The sequence below is a fragment of the Myotis daubentonii genome, chromosome 18 (assembly GCF_963259705.1).
Source record: "Myotis daubentonii chromosome 18, mMyoDau2.1, whole genome shotgun sequence".
NCBI lineage: Eukaryota > Metazoa > Chordata > Mammalia > Chiroptera > Vespertilionidae > Myotis > Myotis daubentonii.
Genome location: NC_081857.1, coordinates 10,948,079 through 10,970,758, shown reverse-complemented (window position 1 = coordinate 10,970,758; position 22,680 = coordinate 10,948,079). Strand labels below are relative to the sequence as shown.

The 22,680-nt window shown below is 42.2% G+C and overlaps 2 protein-coding genes across 6 annotated transcripts in view; both read right to left on the bottom strand.

The window, feature by feature from the left end:
• The window catches only part of CD55 (CD55 molecule (Cromer blood group)), a 95,616-nt gene extending 82,814 nt beyond the window's left edge, over positions 1–12,802 (bottom strand). For all 3 annotated transcript variants that reach the window (XM_059674934.1, XM_059674940.1, XM_059674941.1), the window contains exon 1: positions 12,670–12,802. In XM_059674934.1, coding sequence (XP_059530917.1) covers positions 12,670–12,754 — 85 coding nt within the window. In that variant the 5' untranslated portion in view covers positions 12,755–12,802. The remainder of the gene's footprint in view (positions 1–12,669) is intronic.
• Positions 12,803–17,796: 4,994 nt separating this feature from the next.
• C4BPA (complement component 4 binding protein alpha) overlaps positions 17,797–22,680 on the bottom strand; it is a 38,981-nt gene continuing 34,097 nt past the window's right edge. The window contains exons 9-11 of one of the 3 annotated variants that reach the window (XM_059674814.1): positions 19,871–20,038; positions 18,703–18,878; positions 17,797–18,190 (exon numbers count right to left, since the gene is read on the bottom strand). In XM_059674814.1, the coding sequence (XP_059530797.1) occupies positions 18,029–18,190; positions 18,703–18,878; positions 19,871–20,038 (506 nt within the window). In that variant the 3' untranslated portion in view covers positions 17,797–18,028. The remainder of the gene's footprint in view (positions 18,191–18,702; positions 18,879–19,870; positions 20,039–22,680) is intronic. The other 2 variants (XM_059674813.1, XM_059674812.1) reach the window with 2 other exon arrangements.

Below are 22,680 nucleotides of genomic sequence, written 5' to 3'. Positions count from 1 at the left end.
CAACATGAGGAACTGTACGAAAGGGTCGCGGCATTAGGAAGGTTGAGAACCACTGTAAGGCCTTAGGTTCTCTCGCTGTCCCCAGGACCCCATACTTTTTATTAACACAATTTGTCCTGAGGCAAGGGAGAGATACACACTTCAAAGGTTATACAGAAACACTGGCAGAATGGGGGAATTAGCCTACGGCTGTTCAGGTGTTTGGCCATAGGAGGCAATAACATGTAGATTAAGACGCCTTTTAGCTGTCTGGCAGCCAAGAATCAATTTAATGTATCCTATTCAGGTTTGGGGAAATGCCTTCAGCCGTTCCCAGATGCAGCCCTGCTGTCATGCTGGAATTGGTCTCCCACAGAGGATATTACCACTGAATGGCTGAACATCAACCTATGAATCAGAAGGTAATGGTTCGATTTGATTCCCGGTCAGGGCACGGTGCAGGCTCGCAGCCCGTGCTGGAGGCAGCCGATCCATGATTCTCTGTCATCATTGATGTTTCTAACTCTTTCTCCCTCTCCCTGCCTCTCTGAAATCAATAAAAATATTTTTTTAAATAAAGAGGAGATTACAGAAACCTTCTCAGGAGGCATTGAGCACCTACAAAAAAGACTGCAGATACATGTTCATTTCAAACTAAAACAAACACGCAAATAGTTAAATCTTCTTGCTGCCTATCATGCTAAAAGAAGCTGACCATTAGAGAGGCATCACTCATACATACAGAGATATCAGTTAATATTTTGGAGTTTCATTTCTTCATATGAGCAGAAAGCAAGTAATATCCCCCCAAAAGCCACCTTATAATTAATATTTTCAGAGACAGAAAAATGTGGCATTGTATTCATGAAAAAAGAACAAGATCTTACTTAAAAGTAATGTATACAGAATAAGAACTAGCTATTGAAATTTTTTAAAAAAGATAAATTTTAAACTTCAATAACAATCTTAAAATACGAAGTCAGGAAAATTTCCTAGAAAGTAGAACACTAAGAACAAAGTACGGAAAGTAGGACAGAAATAACATTTATTGAAAGATCAGACGGAGGCCTAAAACCAGGACTACAGGCTTTATTAGAGGAGAAGCACCTGCCAGGCTGCCTCACAAGGGGAAGACAGCAACACGTGCAGGGGTGGGCACGCCTTTTGAGGGGCAGAATGGGAAGGGGTGGGGGGCTTAGTGTACTAGGCGCACACTGATTGGTGGCTTACTACATTGTCCATATAGGACAAGGGCTTAGGGTATTTGGCAGGTGTTGATTGGTGGTCCAATGTATAGTCCATATAAGGTACCTGGTTAGTCACACAGGTATTTCTGGGCTGCAGGTTACGTCACACCCCGCCCACGAGTTGGGGGAAGGGAGGATCTATCATTTATAACAATATTTTACTAAAGGAGTACCAGGGGGTGGGAAAAAAAATAAAGTGAAAACAAAAAATTCTAAAATGTTTCCCTGATCTAAAGAACATGTTTCCATATCTAAAAGTCCCAGCAAGGACCTGGGTCAATGCATTAAAAGCAGGGGTCCTCAAACTTTTTAAACAGGGGGCCAGTTCACTGTCCCTCAGGCCGTTGCAGGGCCAGACTATAGTTTAAAAAAAAAAACTATGAACAAATTCCTATGCACACAGTTGTGGCAAAAACACCCAGCGGGCCGGATAAATGTTTTCGGCGGGCCGCATGTGGCCCGCGGGCCGTAGTTTGAGGACCCCTGATCAAAAGCATTCTAAAACAAGGCCACATTAATAAAGAGAAGGTACTAAAATATCTCAGACTGAGAGGGAAAAAATGATGAACAACATTGTATCAAGGATTGGAATATCATGGACTAGTCCATAGCAGCACAGGAAGGCACACAGCAATGGAGAAATATCATCAAAATTCTGAGAGAACCCACACTTCTACATACAACCTATCCATCAATTAACTGTAAGGGTAAGAAAAATAGATGTTTTAAGACATTTAAGGACTCAAAAGTACATTTCCCAGGCACACTGTCTTAGGCATCTTCTGAAGGATCTGTTCCAGCAAAAATGAGAAAATTAAAACAAAGACTTAGAATCAAAGAAATAAGGAGAACAGCAAAGAAAAGACCTAAGATATGAAACAGCTAACCCTGACCAGGTGGCTTAGTTGACTGGAGTGCCTTGCCATACTCAGAAAGGTTGCAGGTTCGATTTCCAGGCAGGGCACATACCTAGCTTGTGCTTCCATCTCTGGTTGGGGCACCTATGGGAGGCAACTGGTCCATGTTTCTCTCTCACATCAATGTTTCCCTCTCGATGTTTCTCTCTCCTCCCTTTCTCTCTAAAAATAATAATAAATAATAATATAAATAAGCAGCTCATTTCAGAGCCACTGAATAGAAAGGGTCTGGGAATGAGTCTCCAGGAACTAGATGGGAGTGTATAGAATTGAAACAGCATCTGATAGGTCTGACCACTAGGATATAGATTACTAGACTATGACAGATCTATGGGAGCATGTAGCAGGAATCAGCAACGGGAACTTAGAAAACTAAACCAAAAGACAAGATCAACTATTAATTCCATACAAATTAAAGAGTTGTAAGTAAATAAACACATAGATCATTGCTTGTCTTACCTTGGCTTGACTTCCTTAGTCATAATAATGTAAACACTGAATATTAACCAAGGAGTGGGATGTAACTACTCTGTGAGGAAAGATGGCAAAGACCTAAACTCTATTCTCTCTTACTAGTACTAAGTTAATACTGTGCCGCGCCAGCACAGCCAGGTTCGGTGAGCCTGAGTGGGGGCAGTCAAGGATGGAGAAAGACAGACAGGAGAAGAAAGCTGAGTCTGGGTGGGACGCTGCCCTCTCTAATGGAGAAACAGCGCCATGGCCTGCAAGCCAAGTCTTTATTTTATAGCCAGATTCCACCAGGCAAAGTAAGGGCGTGGTTACAATGTTCTCGTGGGTTTCAAATCTACTCAATTACATGCACCTGATCAAGCTTTGTTTACTTGCTGCGCCTCCCGCAGCCCATATCACTCAGCCATGTGGGACCACAGGTTCGGACCATAAGGTCAAGCTGTGGCTATAATTGTGCTGGGACTTGCACGTGGCTTTGCCACGAGAGGATTCTGCCCTCTCATTAGTCCCAGGCTTGAGCCTGTCCAAACGCTGTAGCCGCTCTCCACAAATACATAATGCTTAAAATAATATATGCAGAATGAGAATATTATTTAGAAATATATAGATAAATGTCATAAGAGCCAAAGGAGTTGAAAATGATTATTGGGGGGGGAGGGGCGGGGGGGAGGAGGATAAAACCAAAGGATAAGATTAAATGAGTTGGAACACTAGAGTTTTCATTGTAAGTCTTCTTGGATTATTTTATTTTTAAATTATTTTATGTATTGCTTTAATAAAATAGTAAATTGTTAAAAATAAAGTTGCATAAATAGTACAGGTTTAAATATATTACTTAAAGCCATGAAAATAAGTAAGCAATAAAAGAAAAATAAATAAATGAGACTGACCAATAGAGAGAGAGAGAGAGAGTGGGGAGAGGGCAGGGCAGGAGCTAGAGAGATAATTTTATAGCAAGAAATTAAAATACATGGCTTCGAGCTAAAAAGTCAAGTGATATAGTGTGTGTTTCCTCTTCAGCGGGGCTAAGCTAATCAGCAGGAGCTGTAGGACTGAGGCACAAAGAGAGGAATTTTATTTTTATTTTTTACCACCCTCTTTGAATTATTGCGTGCACATACACGTATTAGTTTTATCATTGTAATTATGTGAAATTAATTTAGGGGGGAAAAAGTGACATAATTCACATCCCTGCGAGAATGTCTCCACACTGCCCCCCACAGAGACTTGAGGGTGAGGAAATACAGAAAGACTCATATTTCAGAGATTCCTCTAGATCTCCACAGCGTGGTGCTCAAACCTAATGGATGGTCCTTTGTTTATTTGAGTATATTCGTAAGTTTTTGGATATAAATCCCTGAGACTAGGGAAAGACCAAGAGCTAAAATCTTTTCCCTAATGAAGGGAAATGGCTTCCTGGGATAGTGGGAGCAAGAATGGATCACATGTGTCAAGGAGAGACTTGAGGGGGAAAGTGGCAGATCAGACCAGCCGGGAGACTGGCAGGGTCATGCAGAGAAAGCCAGCCAGATGATATTCCTGATGGCAGCGGAAGCCAATGGTCTTTTCCGATTAGTTATGTCACACGCATTGTGGAAGTCCAGTGTTGTAGCAGCCTCATACCCCTCTGTTAACTCTAAGCTTTAGTAAAAGTCAGCTATGCAGCTTTCTTTCTTTTTTAAAAAATCTTTTTATTGATTTTTAGAAAGAAAGGAGAAAAACAGACATATCAATGAGAGAGAAACATCATCAATCAGCTGCCTTCTGCCTGCCCCCTAGTGGGGATTAAGCCGGCAAACCGGACATGTACCCTGACCAGGAATCTAACCCTGACCTCTTGGATCCTAGGTCCACGCTCAACCATTGAGCCACACTGCCGGGGCTACACAGCTTTCTTGTATAACTGTTATTTTGCAGAAATCAAGGAAAGAGGCGATGTTCTCCATTATTAATCAAGAGGCGGTGGCGAACCGGAGGTAGCCAGAGTAAGAAACATGAGTAGAATGAGATTTCAAAGGAGCCCCAAAACTGGAAGAAATGGTGACTGTTGGAAATATAAGGCGCCCAAGAATATCCAGAGATATAAGAGGGACTCATGAAGTCAGCGCCGCCCAGCCCCTCACATCCCTTTTACCATTTCTGTGCACTCCTGTGCCGGCTTCTCTGTGCTTTGGTTTCTAAAGGCCATGCCTTCTACTCTCTTGGCTGCTGGACAGCTCTGTCCCCACATAGAGAGAGCTGGGTGTCAGCCCCCGGAGTGGCCATTTACCAATTACTGACGGGTACAGCGGAATGAAAGCCCAGTTTCTTTGCCTGGAATTGGGACAGAGCTCAAGCACATTCCTAGCTGAGAGTTCCCTTTGGGACAAGGCTAAGCCATTCTCTTTGCCTGATCACCTTCCTAGGATCCTTCCCTGCCTTCCCCGCTCTCCCTACCTCCTTTCCCATTTCTTAATAAATTGCTTGTACACGAATCCTCTTCCCAGTGTCTGCTTCTGGGGAATCTGACTTAAAAGAGACACGAAAGCCATTTTAATAGACATATTTCCGAAGTGGTTAGATGCAATTGGAAGACTTGGGCATGCCCAACAGGAATGTTTGGGTGGAACATAGATCAGGCCTTCAAAGGCTTTCAAGCTAGTGATTCTTGAATGGAAGGAAAGTTGTGCAAAACCAAGTGAAGCTAAAAATATAAAGAGGGATTGTCAAGGGCGGGGGGAAAAAGGAGACATATGTAATACCCTTTGTAATACTTTAAGCAATAAAACTTAAAAAAAAAGAAGCTTCAATAAACATTTTCAAGGTCAAAAAAATATATAGAAAGAGGAAGTGAGAAGTTGTTCCAGAGAAATACTGGTGATCAAATAGGGAGAGAAAGGAGAAGGCGTGGAGGAAGATGTGATATTTGACCTGCGCATTGAAGAATGAGTAGGAAGTGAAGATGCAGGGTAAAGACACCTCAGACAAGGCACAAACATGTATTTTTGAGGACCACATGTACCCTGAAATATGGTAAGAGGGAAAAGGGCAAAAATCAGAGAAACATCAGAGCATGATTCATAGAGGACCCTAGTTTTGCATTACACAGGAATTAAAGTGGAAACAAAGACACTGAATTTTTGACAGCTGATTATTTATTTCTGCCGTTCCACCAAATCCAGGAAAACAGAGCTTAATATGAGCTAAGATACAAATGATCAATAGTTCTACATTATCAGTGTCACTAAGATTCTTCTAAAACAGATGTTTGTTTTTCCCCCCAGTAAATAATACTTAAGGTACAGTAGACTTGCTAATAAAAAATGTACCTAATGCTTTACTGGGGGGTGATGAGTGAGGGGAAAGCGACGTACTGATTTATTTTTATTTTTTATTTTTATTGATTAAGGTATTACAAATGTGTCTTTATACCCCCATTGTCCCCTCATCCCCTCAGTCCTGCCCCCGCCCTCACCCCCTGTTGTCTGCGTCCATCTCTTATGCTTATATGCATGCATACAAGTCCTTTGGTTGATCTCTCCCCCTTACCCTCACCCTCCCCTACCTTTCCTCTGAGGTTTGAGAGTCTGATCGATGCGTCCTGTCTCTAGGTCTGTTTTTGTTCATCGTTTATGTTGTACTGATTTCTAATGGGTGTTCCTCTTCAAGTCTTACTCTTGCTTGAGTCGTTTAATCTCCAGAGACAGTTTGTACACCTCCAGGGCCATTTTCACGTCCGTGGGGCTTGGGAGACACTGCATGAGTTTGCTGCCTTCTACCACTTGTTCACAGCCATTATGGACTTCCTAAAAGAGAGAAAAAGGATGGATTTTGAGAGAATTTCTCTCCAAACTGTTGGAAGTAGAAGATTCCTTCAGGATGCCTCACTGATGACAACAAAAGTGGAGTATCAGGACCCTCGCAGGATGGATGGAAGAAATCCAAGATATGAGGACGTAAATCAGAGAATGATTCCAGACCAATGTGGCAGGGGAGGAACAGTGCTGCCGAAGACACTCGGGGCACCTCTTCAGGGACCACCGAAGGGATGGTGTTGATGGCGATGCAAAAGCATAGCACTTACAGTAGAAAATACAGGGCTGGTCCCAGGTTATCTGGGTCTTTGGAACCCTGTCCTCCTATCTAGGGGCCTAGGTTTTCTTGCTATTAAATGAGAGAATTAGAACTTGAGAGAGTTAGGACTTGCCTTAATGAGCTCATCAAGGGCTTTGAGGGTGAAATTGCTGATTCCAAAAGTGATATAAACAACTCAGAAACGATTCCTGACAAAAGTCAGAGCTCATCAGTGTTGATTGGGACAAAGCTCTGGAGAATGTGATAAAGCTCCCTGATGTGTGTGCCACTTACCCACTCACACTTGGGCACCTCTGGGTACCAGGTCCTGTTTTCAGAGCAGGTGATGTTCTGAGAGTTGACCACACCGTAGCCAGAGTCACACTGGATGGTGACATTTTCAGACTCAATAAACAGACCTTTATCCTCAGACAGCTTCCCATTTTCTACCTCTGGTTTCAGACACAGCGCTGTTGTTCATGAAACACAATTTTGATCGTCTTGTGATTCTCAGAATAAGATCTTACAATAGTAGAGAATACTGAGGGGTGAATAACACCGATAATAAATTATACCTGCATGATGTGAGTTGTTTTGACCTCTATTTATTGTATTACTGTAACAGTAAAAAATAAAAATAACTTACATTCTACTATCAACATAAAACATTATTATTATCTCCATTTTGCTAGAGAGGAAAATTAGGTGCAGATAGTTTATGTGACTTGTCTAAGGTTGCATAGCTTTTCGGTAGCATGATTATGATACAAACCTAGGTACTGTGGTCCTAGAATCTGAGTTTTCAAAGCAGCTATATCTCAAAACCTTACTTTTTACATGATCCTAAGACTATAATTTTAAGTTGCATATTCTTAATATCTCTTTGCACTGAATGGAAATAATGGAGAGACATTAGTCCCTTGAGTTGTTTTTTATAGTGTGGTATTTTTTTAAAGGCACACCTAACCTTTGTGGTCAACCAGGAACCTCCTATGAAGTCAACTTCGCTGTGAGAATATGGTTGCAGAAACAAAAGCATACATGCAGCACTGCAGAGCAGTGTGGAAACTATGGTTCATTTAATACGTGGTGCAGGGTTCATGGAGTATTCATTGAGGAAAAACAAACTTTGACTTTTAATTTCCACCATAAGCCCATAGAAATTCCAGGTGGGTTGGGGGGTATCAATGTGAAAGATAAAACAATAGGAGACTATATTTCTGTGAACCCTGTTGTAGACAAATATTTATTAAACAGTACACAAAAAGCTCTAACATCAAGAAAAAGATTGATAAATTGAGCCAAATTGGAATGTAGAACTTCTGTTTATCAAAACTAGAACACATACACACTACTGGTGGAAATATAAATCGTTGCAACCATCTCTGAACAAAAGTCAGTATCAACTACTAAAAATGAATATGTGCATACTCTATGAAACAGTAATTCTACTCCTAAATTTATTCCCAACAGAAATGTTGGCATATTTGTACCAAGAGACATGCACAAGAATGTTCATAAGAGCATTATTCATAGTAGCCTAAAACATAAAAAATTCAAACTTGTATAAGATACATAAAATGGGGTATATTCATCCAAAAGAATATTATACAACAATGAAAATGAATAGCTCTCATTACAAGTAAGAACATAGGTGATTTTCCAAAACATAATGGTGAGGAAAGAAGCCAGGCACAATAGAGTACATACATGATTTTCTTATTTTATTTTATTTTTTAATTTTGTTTTATTGCTTAAAGTATTACAAAGAGTATTACATATGTCTCCTTTTTTTTTCTCCCCTTGACCTTCCCCAGGCCTCCCCTACCCCCCAGTGTCTTGTGCATGATTTTCTTTATATCAAGTTTAAAAGTTGGCAAAAATTAACCCATGCTGTTAGACTAGTGACCTTCTGTAGGTAGCGAATGGGAGAGGACATGTGGAACACTTCTGAGTGTTGGCAACAGTAGTGTTTCTTGACCTGAGTTATAGTTTCATCGGTTGGTTCAGGCTCACTTCATGATACTGGTTGCCCTATATACCTAAGATTTGTGCACAATTCTATAGCATGTTATATTTAATTAAAACTTTTATTAAAACAAAGCAAAAAGGTGGCCTTATAGAAAACGTACTTCTGAAAACATACATCTTGGTTCACAGTTTTAAAATATTGTACTATATGCATGCATTAATATTAACTACATGAAGTGAATAAATAAACAGAATACAAATTTCTAAGTGCTGCCTCTGGCTGGGAGGAGACTCTAGGTTTCACGGTGGTTCTACCTTAACAAGAGCCATCAATAAAGTTGAAATTACCTTTACACTGAGGGGCTGGAGATGACCATTGTGAACTTCTGCAGGTCACTTGGGGGTCTCCAACCAGAACATATCCTTTATCACATTCATAGTGCACCACAGTCGTAAAGGAGAAAAATGAACTTATGTCATGATGGAATCCATGGGCAATACCAGGAGGTATTCTGCAATCTTGAATGGTGATACAGAAAGGTGAAAGAGAATGAGCTAGAGTTTGATTAACAATTCAGATTGAGATACTCCTCTCATGAGATAGAACTAAGTCATTAAGTCATACTACTGAGGTGTGTTTCATTTCCTTAACAAAATTAAGAGAAAGGATTTGTTAATCCTTGACCACTGTGTTAATCATTTCATATACTATTATGTTATATCATTTACTCCTCACATTAACTCTTCGACGCAGTATTATCATCATGCCCATTCTAAAGAAAAGGAAACACAACCTTAAAGGGGTGAAATATTCTACATAAGTGCCAGTGATTAATAAAATTTTGGGATTAGAACAGCAGTTTCTTGTTACTTCAATGTCAAGTAATACACCATACTTGAAAAATCAGTGGCTCAGAACCAGTTAAATTAACTTTTTAAGCATAATACTTGGGGAAGTGTTTTATAACGCTTTTGATATCCGGTGAATACTACCTCTACCCCCAGATAATGCAGATGAGAAAAGGGTTGTGAGAAAGCCTGGTATGTCTTCTTTCAGCAGTTCTGATGATGACAGCAAAAGACAGATTTCTGTGCTGTAGGATTGGTCTTTTTCCTCACATTATTCAGAACAAAGGGTAAGTACCTTCCATGGACTAGAACTAGGCTGCATTGAAAGGACAACCAGGTGGAGTCCTCCTCAGGTCTATCCAAAAAGGACCACCTCAGGTGCAAGGAAGGCCTCAGTTAAAAAAAAGCTCTGGGAGTCACCAGAAATCTAGGAGATAGGAACAGGGAAGCTATCAACCAGACTGGGAGGTGGTTTTGACCGTTCCCCAGGAATTGCAGTTGGCAGATCCTCAGTGATGATAAAGCACCCACAAAATCAAACAAACTCACAGGAGACAGAGCAAGCTTTAAACACCCGAGAGGCCAAGATTCAGCTCAAGTCAAGCACTGCTTCCCTACGTCTGCCCTTCCAAAGCTAAACTCTGGGAAGTTCAGCAATTCCAAGGTAAACTCTGTTTAATCCACCTGTGTGTAAGTCAACAGCTCCCATGTACCCTCAGATTAAGTACCTTCTAAGAAATGTAAAAAAGCAGCTCTTGCCCTGGCCAGTTTGGCTCAGTTGATTGAAGTGTCATCCCAAACACCAAAAGGTCACAGGTTCTATTCCAGGCCGGGGCACATACCCAGAATGTGGGTTCCATCTCAGTTGGGGCACGTGCACGAAACAAAAGATCAATGTTTACCTCTCCCTCTCCTTTCTTCTCTCTCTAAAGTCAATAAAATAATGTCCTTGGGTGAGGATTAAAAAATAGTTCTTAATTTTCATGAATAACATATGTATAGAGTTCTGTACGAGGCTCTTCAGGCAATATTAAGAGCCATACTTTCAATATATGCCGGGGTCCAACCCCAGCAGGTCCAGGGGTCCCCAAAGGTGTGGACGGAGTCGGCGAAGAAGGAACGATACAGAGATAGCGTTCAGTTGATCATCATAGCCGGGTTCGCTTGTCAGGGTCTCCAGCCAGGTTCTGTACAGGTACTCTAGTCAGGTTCAGTGTCCAGGTTCCAGTCAGGTTCTCCTGCCAATCTCTGTAGTCAGGTTCAGTCCAGGATCCCTTGCCATGTTCTCCCGCTAGGCTCTGTCTCTAGGCTCCGAGGCCAGTCCCTCTCCAGGATCCTCCAGCATGCTCTCTCCAGTGAAGTTCTTCTGTCTCTAGAGAATGTTCTGTGTAGGTTCTGTGCCTAGGCTCTGTCTCTCTTGGTCCTGTCTTCCAAGCCCTGTGTCCTTAGTTCTGTGTTCTGAGTTCTGTGTCTTCTTACAACTGTATTTATACCAGTTGATTCAATCCTATCAATCTCTATTACAAAGGTTAGGGCGTTTCTTATCTCCATTCCAGGGAGAAAAGATTATGTAGCTTAAGCATGATTGTTCGTAGTTAAAGGGATTAATTACCCGCCTGGCACTTAGTTGAGGGGTTTTATTCTCTCCCTAACTTCAGGGGAAAATCCCTACCTGGGGATTCAACCTTTCTCCGAGAGGTGACCTTGGTTAAAACACAGCGCCAAGAAGGTGAGCAAACATATTAAGAACCGTATGCCATATATGCCAGGTCCCTTGAAACAGCAAGGATGGACCGGCTCCCGGCAAATATACTTAGATAAGATAGAGCCATTTAAATAGCTACACTACAACACCAGTCACACAAGTGCTAGGAGAGTAGGACAACAAATGAGTTCTACCGGAAAAGGTTGACAGAATTGAGGACTAGAGTATCAGGGAAAGATGTCCAGGAATGACTTGGAGATACATGAAGGATGGGTAGAAGCGAGTAGCTGATAAGATAGCAGAGGCAGATCAATACAGAGGCAATGAGCAAAGTCTCTGGCCTCAGAAGGTTGTTACTATAAAGAAAAGGGGAGGCAGAATCAGAAAGGGAGATTTCAGGTCAAAGTTGACAGACATTAAATGCCGTTTCATAGGATTAAGGCCATTGATAATGGAAGATTTCAGGAAACCGGAGGAAAAGAGACAGGCAAACAGACACATGAAGAAATAATCGAAAGATGTTGACCAACTTAATAAGGTTTTCTTCTGTTACCTCAGACTCTAAGAGAGGAGAACTCAGAGACAACTTGGAGGCCTGAACTTCCCCTGGGCAGAATGTTCTTCTAGAACCTAATCATAGTGCTACTCCTCAGTAATGTTAAGGTGTTTGAGGGAAAAATCACCTTCCAGGGAGAAATTCTTCCTTAATAAACACATGCTTCCCCCCCCCCCGCCCCCCTCCCCCCGCTCTCAGTGATGGGGAAGGCATGGCTTCCACACTGTCAAATCAAGCTGCTGGCTCACATGAGAACATTCAACTATTATTTTAGTTTCAGAATTTTCCCTCAAAGCAATATCAAATCCTACATTTTTTCTGCCATGATAGCCATTTTCAGGGAATATGCATAGAGATATCTTTATTATGAAAATGAATTCTCTTAGATTAAAAAAAATTCTAGCACAAGAGAAAAATATTTTGCTTAAAGGACATTTCCATTTAGATCATATAACAACAGATCTTCAAAAGTTCTAGTAAGTTCTCTCAAACTCTTTTACTTCTTCATTTATAAAAACTTTTCTACATTTCAATAACAATGTCTTAAATTTATGTAATGGTTTATAATTCTCTAAGTGTCCTAAATTTTACTCTAGAAAAGTTACTGTTAGTGATAATGGACAATATTTTGCTTTTCTGATAGAATTCCCCCCCCCCCCACTCCAATGAATCACTAACTAAGATTGTAGATGGCATAATTAACTTAGTTAGAAGGTATTTTAAACATTTTGGAGCATTGAAATATAAGAAATTGATTTCAAAATTAAAGATTATTCCTTGCTAAAGCAGCCCCAAAGAATTTTTATATATTAACACAATTATTCTAGCCACCAATTGACTACATTTGATGAACTGTGGTTTGGTATTTTTCTTTATATCTTAGAGAAACTACCTCCTTTCCCCAATAACCACTGTACTCACCACACAGGCCTGAAGGGCACAGCAGTAGGGTCAAGACCCCCAGGAGGTAAAGGGCTGGGAGAATGCTCTGCAACTTGGGGGGCATGGTGCAGAGTCTCAGGTGCCACACTGGGCTTAGCGTTCTAAGACACCTTGAATAAAAATGAAGAAATGCTCTGTAAGTAAGCGTGAAAATGGTGCCTAGCCAAGGAACTCGGCCTTGGCAAGGGCCCAGCACTGTGTCACCAAAAAGGGAGGGGCAGTGGGAGTGACTAGGAGACCAGGTGCTGAGCTCAGATCTGTCAGGGTGAGCTGATAAGGTTTGGGAAGAAGAGTGTGGAGCTTGATGCAAGAGCCCGGTGGGGTTCTGTACATATTTACTATTGTAACCCCAAGACTTCATTGCTGTTGGGATGGTAACGGTAATGAGTTTCTTTCTGGACATATGATTCCTCTCTGAGTAAACAAGGCAAAAGGTACCAGGATTGCAGATCCTGATGCACAGGGTATGTGGTGGGCTCTCCAGGAATTACAAGGCAGAGTATAAAAGAAAGGAAAATATCTGAGAAACAGTCCTTGTCCAGGAAAGTGGTTTCTTCAATTTGGACTATGAATTGCTCATAGAACAAAGTTTTTTAATGTAGAAATTTAAATTTCTTTCTAGTAGCCTATGGTCTACCAAGAACACACTAATATGAGTCTGTGAGAAAATACTCAAGAATCTAGTCCAAACAATAATTATTCTTTAATACTTCAATGGGAGCCTCTTTACTTCCTGGGTTTGCTGATATACATGAAACACCAAAAGACTCACTCTATGAAACCGTTCTGGTGTGGGAACTATGCTAGTCTGTTTCTGCAGCTGAGAAGCATGCACTGAAAGGTAAATGGTTAGAGATGATCAATTAAGGAGAAAGGAAGGCTCAGTGTCACTTTTCAACTGACTGGATGATACTGGATGCGGAGGAAGCCCAGCGCTTTGTCTCTGAGCAGTAAGAGACACGTGAATGGAAGGCACATTTGTTCTGCTTCGTGAATTGGTAACCCCAAGACTAAGTGTCTCTTAACCATCGAAGACTGCCTGACTGTTCATCCAGATTATTGCCTAACTTGTCTCCTTAACTGGGACAGATGAGACTACCAACCTGGATTCCATATCTTGCCCACCAGCTGTGGATATCTGTGCTTAGATAGTTGCCTCAAACAAAAGAGTAAGCTCTGGAAATTGTCCTAAAGGGATCTTCACTACTCAGCTGAGCTGAAATGACTACCACGTACCCATAGGAACCAAAATGCTTCTCTCTCAAACATAAATGAGAAGAATTACCAAATAGAACTGAGTGAAACTCTTTGGAATGCTGAGGAAAGCACAAATAAATGTCAACTTCCTAGAGATCAAGGAAAACAAAGCCACCAAATGGCTACTTCCTTTAGAAAGAGGAATCACAATAAAGAGAAGTGATTTAAAAGATTAACCAGAAGCCTGGTTTAATCTTTCAGCAGGTAGGGTACCAGAACTTTATATAAATTATCATAATTAATCTTCAAAAAACCCTATGACATAGTTTTTACCTTCCTCATTGCATAAATGAGGAAACCAGTTTAGATAGAAAAAGTAACCTGCCCTCAAACCTCATAGATAGTTAGAAGCTACCAGGTAGGTCAAATTCTGAGCCCAAGACTGATTTGATAATACAGGCTTTTTCTTTATGCCAAAATAATTTCCACTTTTTGGGCAATATTGGCTTCCTGTAAGGACAATGAGTCAGCCATTTGGGAGTAAATCAACACTGTTGGGCCTTCCCCGATGGCATGTCCACCAACAGAAGCTATTGGTGATGTAGTTAATGGCATAGATTGTGACCTTCTCCAGAGAATGTGCTGAAATAGCAGGAGCCTCCTCATCCTAATACTTTGGAAGTTCTACCCCAGCCCACAGGAGCAACCAATGCCCAACTAATATTGGGACACAAAAGCCCTGATTCCTTGCCTTAAGTCTGGACAATTCTGTGTGCTGAGCTGGCACGGCCATGGGTGAACCTGAGAGGGGCGGTCAAGGATTAAGAAAAGACAGACAAGAGAAGGGTCTGGGTGGGACGCTGCCCTCTCTGATGGAGAGACAGCATCACGGGCTGCAAGCCGAGTCTTTATTTTGTAGCCAGATTCCACCAGGCAAGTAAGGGTGTGGTTACAACAGTCTCATGGATTTTGAATCTACTCAATTACATGCACCTGATCAAGCTTTGTTTACTTGCTGTACCTCCCGTAGCATATATCAGTCAGCCACAGGGGACCACAAGTTTGGACCATAAGGTTAAGCTTACAACTACAGCCTTTGGCTATAATTATGCTGGGACTTGCACATGGCTTTGCCATGAGAGGATCCTGCCCTCTCAGTCCCAGGCTTGAACCTGTCCAAATGCTGTAGCTGCTCTCCACTTTCTGTGAGGCAATGTGTACTCTAGAGCTCTCCATGGATCAAGTGAAGAACCCATCCTTGAGAACACATCCTTGCTCAGTTTCTTTGCTCCCCTATCGTGCTACTTCATTGCCTTACAGTTTTGGGTGTGTGTGTGTGTGTGTGTGTGTGTGTGTGTGTGTGTGTGTGTGTGTTTCCTGAGGAGCACACTATCAAATCTGGAGAAACTGACTGAAGACAGTTTGTACCACAAGTGGACCTCAAAGGCAAACTCTAAGAATCGGATTCTAGACTTTGATCACCACCAGCCAACTGGCAATCACTGGTCATGGGTGAATATTGATAGTCCTGTTTGCTGTAGCATTGCAACTATGAACATTTTCACCTGGTAAGTGCCATGGGATGTAGATGGAAGGAGTTGCATTGGCTTGGGCAATACCTCAGACACTTGAGAGGGGCAGTGGAAATGGCAAAAATGGTTGTGAAACTGGGTGGCTGAGTGCCATTAATACAGACTCAGTGCCACTTAGCTGAAAAATGAAAGATCAAGGCAACCAATCACAATTCAAATCCAATTGTGAAAGCCAGAAAGCCTCCTTGTCAATATTTAAAGGAAGCTTGTCTCAGGTAGCTGGGAGGCTAAACTAAAGGCCATACTCAGGATATAATCTTAAAAGGCCAACAAATTATCCATCAAGTATTTGGATAAAGACACTTTCAAATATGCAGGAACTCAATATTTTACTTTCTATGAGGAAATACATCAAGAAAGAGGAGAACATGAATTCAAAAACCAAAGGCAGACAGAACAGAAAAGCAAGTACACAGACAGGAAAACCTCCACTGCATGCCCAAGTGTGTGTCAGACACTGTCAAATGCCTGTCTGTTATGGGTTGGCTCAGCAAGATAGACCACCGACTCAGAATTTAAATTTAAGAGCCTTTATTAAGCTGGCCAGCTGACCACAGCGCCTATCTCCCCCTCTGGGAGCTTCGGAGCATGTGGCAGAGATCAAGGGTGCAGTATGATCCTTTATAGCAAAACAGTGTTAGAAAAAAATACAAAGCATTCCATTAGCTGTTCCTTAGAAGTTCACAGAAAGTTCATAAGCACAAAGGGGGGGTAAACAGAGTCACACCTGGCTGGAGCATATCAGAACACATTGTTTTTCTAAGACAATCTAGCAATTTTTCTTCTATGGTTCCTAACCCTGACACAATCCTCCATACGTCAGTCCCCCCTCCCAGCACATTCAATTTTTCATGTCCCATTTCCTCCCCTTAGCATATTCTGTAACATTCTGTAACCCTTCCATGCCGCAGTCCCTCACCCTAGCACACTGTCAAGATGACTGGGGCCCTCTCACTTTGGCACACTCTGGACCACTTCCAGCCCCAGGGTCTGCTTTCTCTGTCCATATCTCCACCCTGGAGGTTACTTCACACAGTCCCTTAGGTGCCATTGGGCACCATTGTCAGCGTGGTCAGGAGCATGCCTAGCTGGTCTGCAGTGGGGGGCAGATGTCCTGAGAGCAAGACCTATTGGCTAATTACCCAAGGTCTTCATTCTCCAGAGGACAAATCATAGTTGGGTTCCACACACATTCAGAGGGCAGTCAGCATAACTGAGCTCCTGTCAGCAACAGCAATAATAATCACCTCAGACCTACTCCCTCTTTAGACTGCCCTCACTTCTTCATCTTACTCCCCACCCACTTGCAGAGCTTTCTGGGGCCACCTCTCAGGGAAAATAGGTACCCACATGACCTTGCCTCAATGAAACTCAAAATAAACATGAAACAAAAGGAATTCCTCATAGCAAGAGCAGGTAATGGCATTCAACACCAAGGATAGATACCTCCCAGTTAGGGGGTTTCCCTAACAGTCCAAGCCCCTCTATGAGACCTGTAATATACTGAAAGCATGCTCTACATTGCCTCTTCAGAGTATGTTTGGGAAAATTAAACAAAAGAGGCCAATGTTAACCATAAGGTACTGTGTACTAGGGAAAGACAAGAGAGCCAGTGGAGCTGAGATATGAGTGAGAACACAAGTCCACATGCAGGACCCATACAATAAAAGGAATGTAGTAACTTTATGTAAAAACATTGTTGGGTTTGTATATGGACCTCACTGCAGAGGATGCAAGGTTGAAGTAGGTGGTGAGTGAAAGTGAATAGAACCTCCAAAATACCTCGAGATATAAAAGCGATTCGCATGGGGTGTCTCCTTGAGTGTTGGATAGTTGCTCAAGGCCTTTTACTTGTCTATTAAAGAAAATGAGAACCAGATCAGATGGAGGACTTGCGAATGCACAGGGGCTGCCACGTGGGCTTCACCTTCACCGAGCGTTCAGAGTTTGATCTCTGAGGATGACAGAAGTGGGTCAGACACATGTAAATGCCCTTCATATCAAGTCCAGAGGCAGCCTTAGCAAGTCAGAGAGCAAGCACTTGGGGGTTTAGAAAGGGTGCAACTCTCTGCCAATAGGAGAGAGTGGACAAGACTTTTGGGATGTGTTGACATTTAATGTAAATACTGAGGACCTGGTGATTTGCACATGGGGAACATGGAGTGAGGTAAACCAGGAAAATATAACTGATGCGAACCCAAGTCCACAAGCAAGACCCATATAATACAATTAATGTAGTAACTTCATAAAAATACATTTTGGGGTCTGTATATGGACCACATTTCACAGAGCTTCAATGACCACAAAGACAAAAATGTACTCTATAAGTAAATTTTTAATGGAAAATGTGCAATTTGTGTCCAAAAAAGCAAAAATGTGAGCCACAAGATTATCAACAATTCTATAATCTCAGAGCACTAGCAAAATAAAAAAAAATTAGCATTTTTTAGGTATTCATTACAATGCAAAAGAATGGCAGAGTTGCTAAATTAAGTGATCCATATTGAATGGAAGGCAGCAGCGCACCTTCTGGGAAAAAAGAGTGGTGACTATGGAATGGATTTCTTTGCCTTGTCCCTCTGCTGTTCCAGGAGTTCAATTTCCAAAGACAATTTATACAGATCCAGGGCCATCTTCACATCCTCCACGCTAGGGAGACACTGCATGAGTTTTCTAGCTGCTATCACTTGCTCACAGCCTGTAGGGAACACCTAAAAGAGATACAGGTGGTGAGTGGTTGGGAGGCTTCTCTGAGATCCTGACAATGCAGCACAGAAGGTCAGGTCCAAGACCACCCCCAGCATTGACGGGAGAGCAGGACAACCAGGAGACCCCAGGCCCCACTGTAGTCTTCCCCAGAGGAATATAGATCTTCCTGAGACAGCCTGCCAGAAGGCCTCTGTGGAGACAGAAGCTACTTCAGCTACCCATCCAGACATGGAACACAGTGTGTTATACAGTCTAGAAAAGGAAATGTAGGAGTACTCCCAGGTCTCTGAGGACCTCCTTTCACATGGCTCGGCATTCCCTATTCTCAAGTGAGAGTAGGAAAACCTGCCATCCTAACGTGTGCTCCAAGGGAAAGCAAGAGAGTCCTTTTGAATGACTGAGGAATGAGTCCTGGCCAGTCAGGTCTGGCCTCTGCTGGCTGCGACAGTGCTTTGGGGAGGCACCATTTTTAGGGATTGAAAGCACAGGGAGTTCCTTGAATTGTGCCACTTACCCACTCACACTTGGGTACCTCTGGGTACCAGGTCCTGTCCTCCAAGCAGGTGATGTTTTGGGAACCAACCATAGCATAGCCAGAGTCACACTGGATAGTGACAGTTTCAGTTTCAACAAACTGATCCTTATCCACAAGCAGATTCCCATGTTCTATCTCTGGTGTTGGACATACAGCTACAAGGAAAGCACAGGTAAGCAATCTGTAAGTCTAAGAAAAGAAGACATGATCACAGGCTAAGATTATTAAAATGAACTGCATGTAGGTGCTGCTCATTGTCTTATGCATTTTTTTCTTTTGAGAGCAATAATATTAGCTCCCATGTTAATTGAACATTGGCTCATATGATTCTTCAAGGCTCACCATTTTATGTGATTATCTCATAGAAGTCTCACTCCTCTCTATAAAGTGAGCACTGTTATTATTCCCATTTAAATAAGAAAAAAATGAGATAGAGAGAGGTTAAGCAACTTGTTGAAGACGTAGCATCTTTAAATTACATGACAGGGTATAAAAAAGGCACATGACCCCAGACTCAGCCATCAAAGCAACAGTCCCTTCCATTGTGATCCCTACAGAACACTGGGGATACAATGTTATCTCTTGCCCATTGTCCTCTTGTGAGCAAAAGAACCAATGGTGACAAAAAATTCCTTGAGTTGTTGATGGCAAAGTACACTAAACCTGTATTATGCAAACAGCAACCCTGACCTTGACCCCTCCCACCCGCACATCACTTTCCAAACTGGGAATCGCACACCACAGGCCTCCAGCATTGGCAGGTGGTGCCCTACACTGCATGAGGCTCACTTCCTGGTGTTTGGAATCAGCCCCTGAGAGCCTACCTTCATGCCAGAGCAAGTTTCCATGAAAATGTTGCTCCAGGCCACAAGAAAATGTACCGCCTGTGGACTATTTCCAGAGATATACAAGAAAGTGGAACAGGGGCTGCCTCAAGGAGGCTGAGTTTTGTAACTGGGAGAAGGAATAGGGGAGATAATGTTTCTGTATACCCCCTGTACTTTTGTTTGCTTTGGGTGCCATTTGGATATAGTAATTATTTAAAATAAATAAATCCTATGTTTTTGTTCTGCCTCTGGCTGGACAGAAAGGTTATTCTCAATCCCTGCATGAGAGTTCCTCCCACTTATCCGTGGGCTGGAGTTACCTTTGCATTGAGGAGGTGGACCAGACCAGCGTGCAGAACTGCAGTAGAGTATGGGATTTCCAACCAGAATATATCCTCTGTCACATTCATATTTAGCCTCATTAGGTGAGAATGTGTGTGTAGTTAGTTTAGGACGTCCGTGGTCAATGACAGGAGGATAATAGCAACCTTGTTGGGAAGACATAAAGTGAGAGAGCTTGAGCTTATAGGACATAAACAACACCACATCCCAGAAACTGTGTGCTTTCTGTAGGCTCTATCCTGTCCTGCCATCTTCTCTGCCCAAGGGATCACTTAGCCAAACCCAAGTACCTGTGCTGCCCTCCCGTACCCTCAGGATGAAGAGCCTTGATGGCACCCTAATAGATCACATGGTGGTCATTTCTAGAGTCTTCAGAAGTATAATCTGAATAAACAACATTGGTAGTTGGTCCATTCTCCATATTGGGTCATTGACCTGTATGGTAACAGCAATCACATGCACACAGGCCAAGTAGAAACTATTGATCTGCCCCAGTCTCCTTCCCCTTAAAACAAGGAAAGTCAGTTTAAAATATATATCATATTAACCAATGTCACTCCATAAATTTACTTTAAATAGATACATATATGTGTAGAGGGGAAGGGAGAAATTAGTGCCACTCTTAAAGAACTAAAGATGCAGAAGTGGTCATTGTCATCATATCTCTATTTATTTCCCTAGTCTATCTACTACAAAAATTAGAATTCTGGACAATTACAGTAGACTATGGAACACTCAACATTTTAGCCCCTACTGCAGACCCTGTACCAGATATGGTAACTTTGCATTAATATGTCTTCAGGGAAATGAGGCCACTGTTTTAGCAAAGGCCTTCTTTCCCACCCTATCAAAAAAGATCAGAAACAATCTGCACACACATGAAAAGGTCAAGATCATACATTTGCAATTTTACCCTTGTCCTATTGTCCTATTAAAACTCACCTGCCCCTTTCATAATAGTTTGAAGTTATCATGAGCATCTGAACATATAAAGAATATCACATTAATCCAGTATATCAGTGGCATCATATTAATTCTACTGAATGAGCAAGAAGACACTATCATGATGTGAGATAATAGAAAAAAAAAACATATATATAGGTCTCAGCCCTAAGTTTCTAAGATAGAGATCCTGAAACCCTTGCAATTTCCTTTATGATTAGAGCACTAAAAACATCTTTTATTCTAATGAGGTGACTCTGGGTGAGCTCCTGGGAGGCGCTAGTCACCAGAAGGACCAAACCATGATTAGAAGTTTGGAATCTTCCCCTCTTCCAGAGAGACCCTGGAAACCGAATTAATACTTGATCATGCCTACATGAGGAAGCCTCCATAAAATTCCAAGAGTAGGGAGTTCAGAGAGCTTCCAGATGCGTTAACACATCCACCCACCGGGAGGGTGAAGAACCACAACTCCTTGGGCACAGAAGCTCCATGTTTGGGACCCTCCCAGACTTTGCCCCATGTATTTCTTCATCTGGCTGTTCATTCATCTCCTTTATCATATCTGTTAATAAACTGGTAAATGTAAGTATTTTCCTGCATTCTGTGAGCCACTTTAACAAAATAATCAAACTCAAGGAGGGGATTCACAGAACCTCTGATTTGCAGCCAAGTTGGACAGAAGTTGGGGGTCATCTAGGGGCCTGCCTATTCCTTGTGACTGCCATTCGAAGTGGGGTGGGCCCTGACTTGTGGGAGTGAGCCCTTAACCTGTGGGATCTGACACTACCTCCAGGTAGACAGTGTTACGAATGAATTAAATTGTAGGACACCCAGTTGGTGTCATTAGAATTGTGTGATGTGGGAAAACCAGCCACAGAGGTGGTGACCAGAAGTGTGGTCAGTGTTCCATGTGAGTAGTAAAGAAGACATGGGAGAAACACAAGATGGGAACCACTGGTTTTTACAATTCATATGATGATCTTCCAGAGGATAGAAGGTAACAATTCAGGGATTTGCCACACCGGTGAATTGTTAGATGTCAAGGGTTCAGGGCATGCTAGGCTATCCCATCTAAACTCAAGTCGAATTATTGTAAATGGTACAATGTGCCACAAGGAAGGAATCACAATGCTTAGCATGACTTTTCAGATTCTAACGGCAGCATATTCCATACTTGGAAATACGATTCAAACCCATATGGTAGTGACAGAAAAGACTGTCAGGTTTGAATAGGGCCCAAGTTAGGAGAGGGCTCTGTGGCAAGTCCAGTCTCAGTGCAATCCTCTCTGTTGCTTGGCCCTAAGACCCTGCAGAGCCTAGTGTACTGAGGTGCCTACAGTAGAAAAAGATGCAAATGTCAATGGGACAATCACACCATAGGCCCTTGAAATACTGAATCAGAGCCATGCACTGCAGCAGAGAATTTGGTATGTTTTGAAATAGAATTCCTGGCAGGTTACTTAGTCTTGATCGTGACAGCTCTTGACCTTGGGTCATCATGTGACCATGCAGCCCGAATCACTCATTATGAGCTGAGTCTGTCAGACCCATAAAGTTATAAGGTCAGGCAGGCAACTATCTGTTATAAGATGAAAGTGGTGCATCTGGGATTCAGCATGAGCAAGACCAGATGGCACAAGCAAGTTGCACAAATAAGGAGCCCACATCTTGCTTATACCCATTCACTGTGGCACTAGTGCCTCTCTCTTAGCTCACACTTATGGCTATATGGGGTATCCATTGCAAGCAAGCTTACCCAACAGAGGAAAGCTTGACCCTGGCTCACAGAAGAATATTAGTGATATGTGTGTACAAGCTAAACTGGATGGAAGCTGCATAGAGC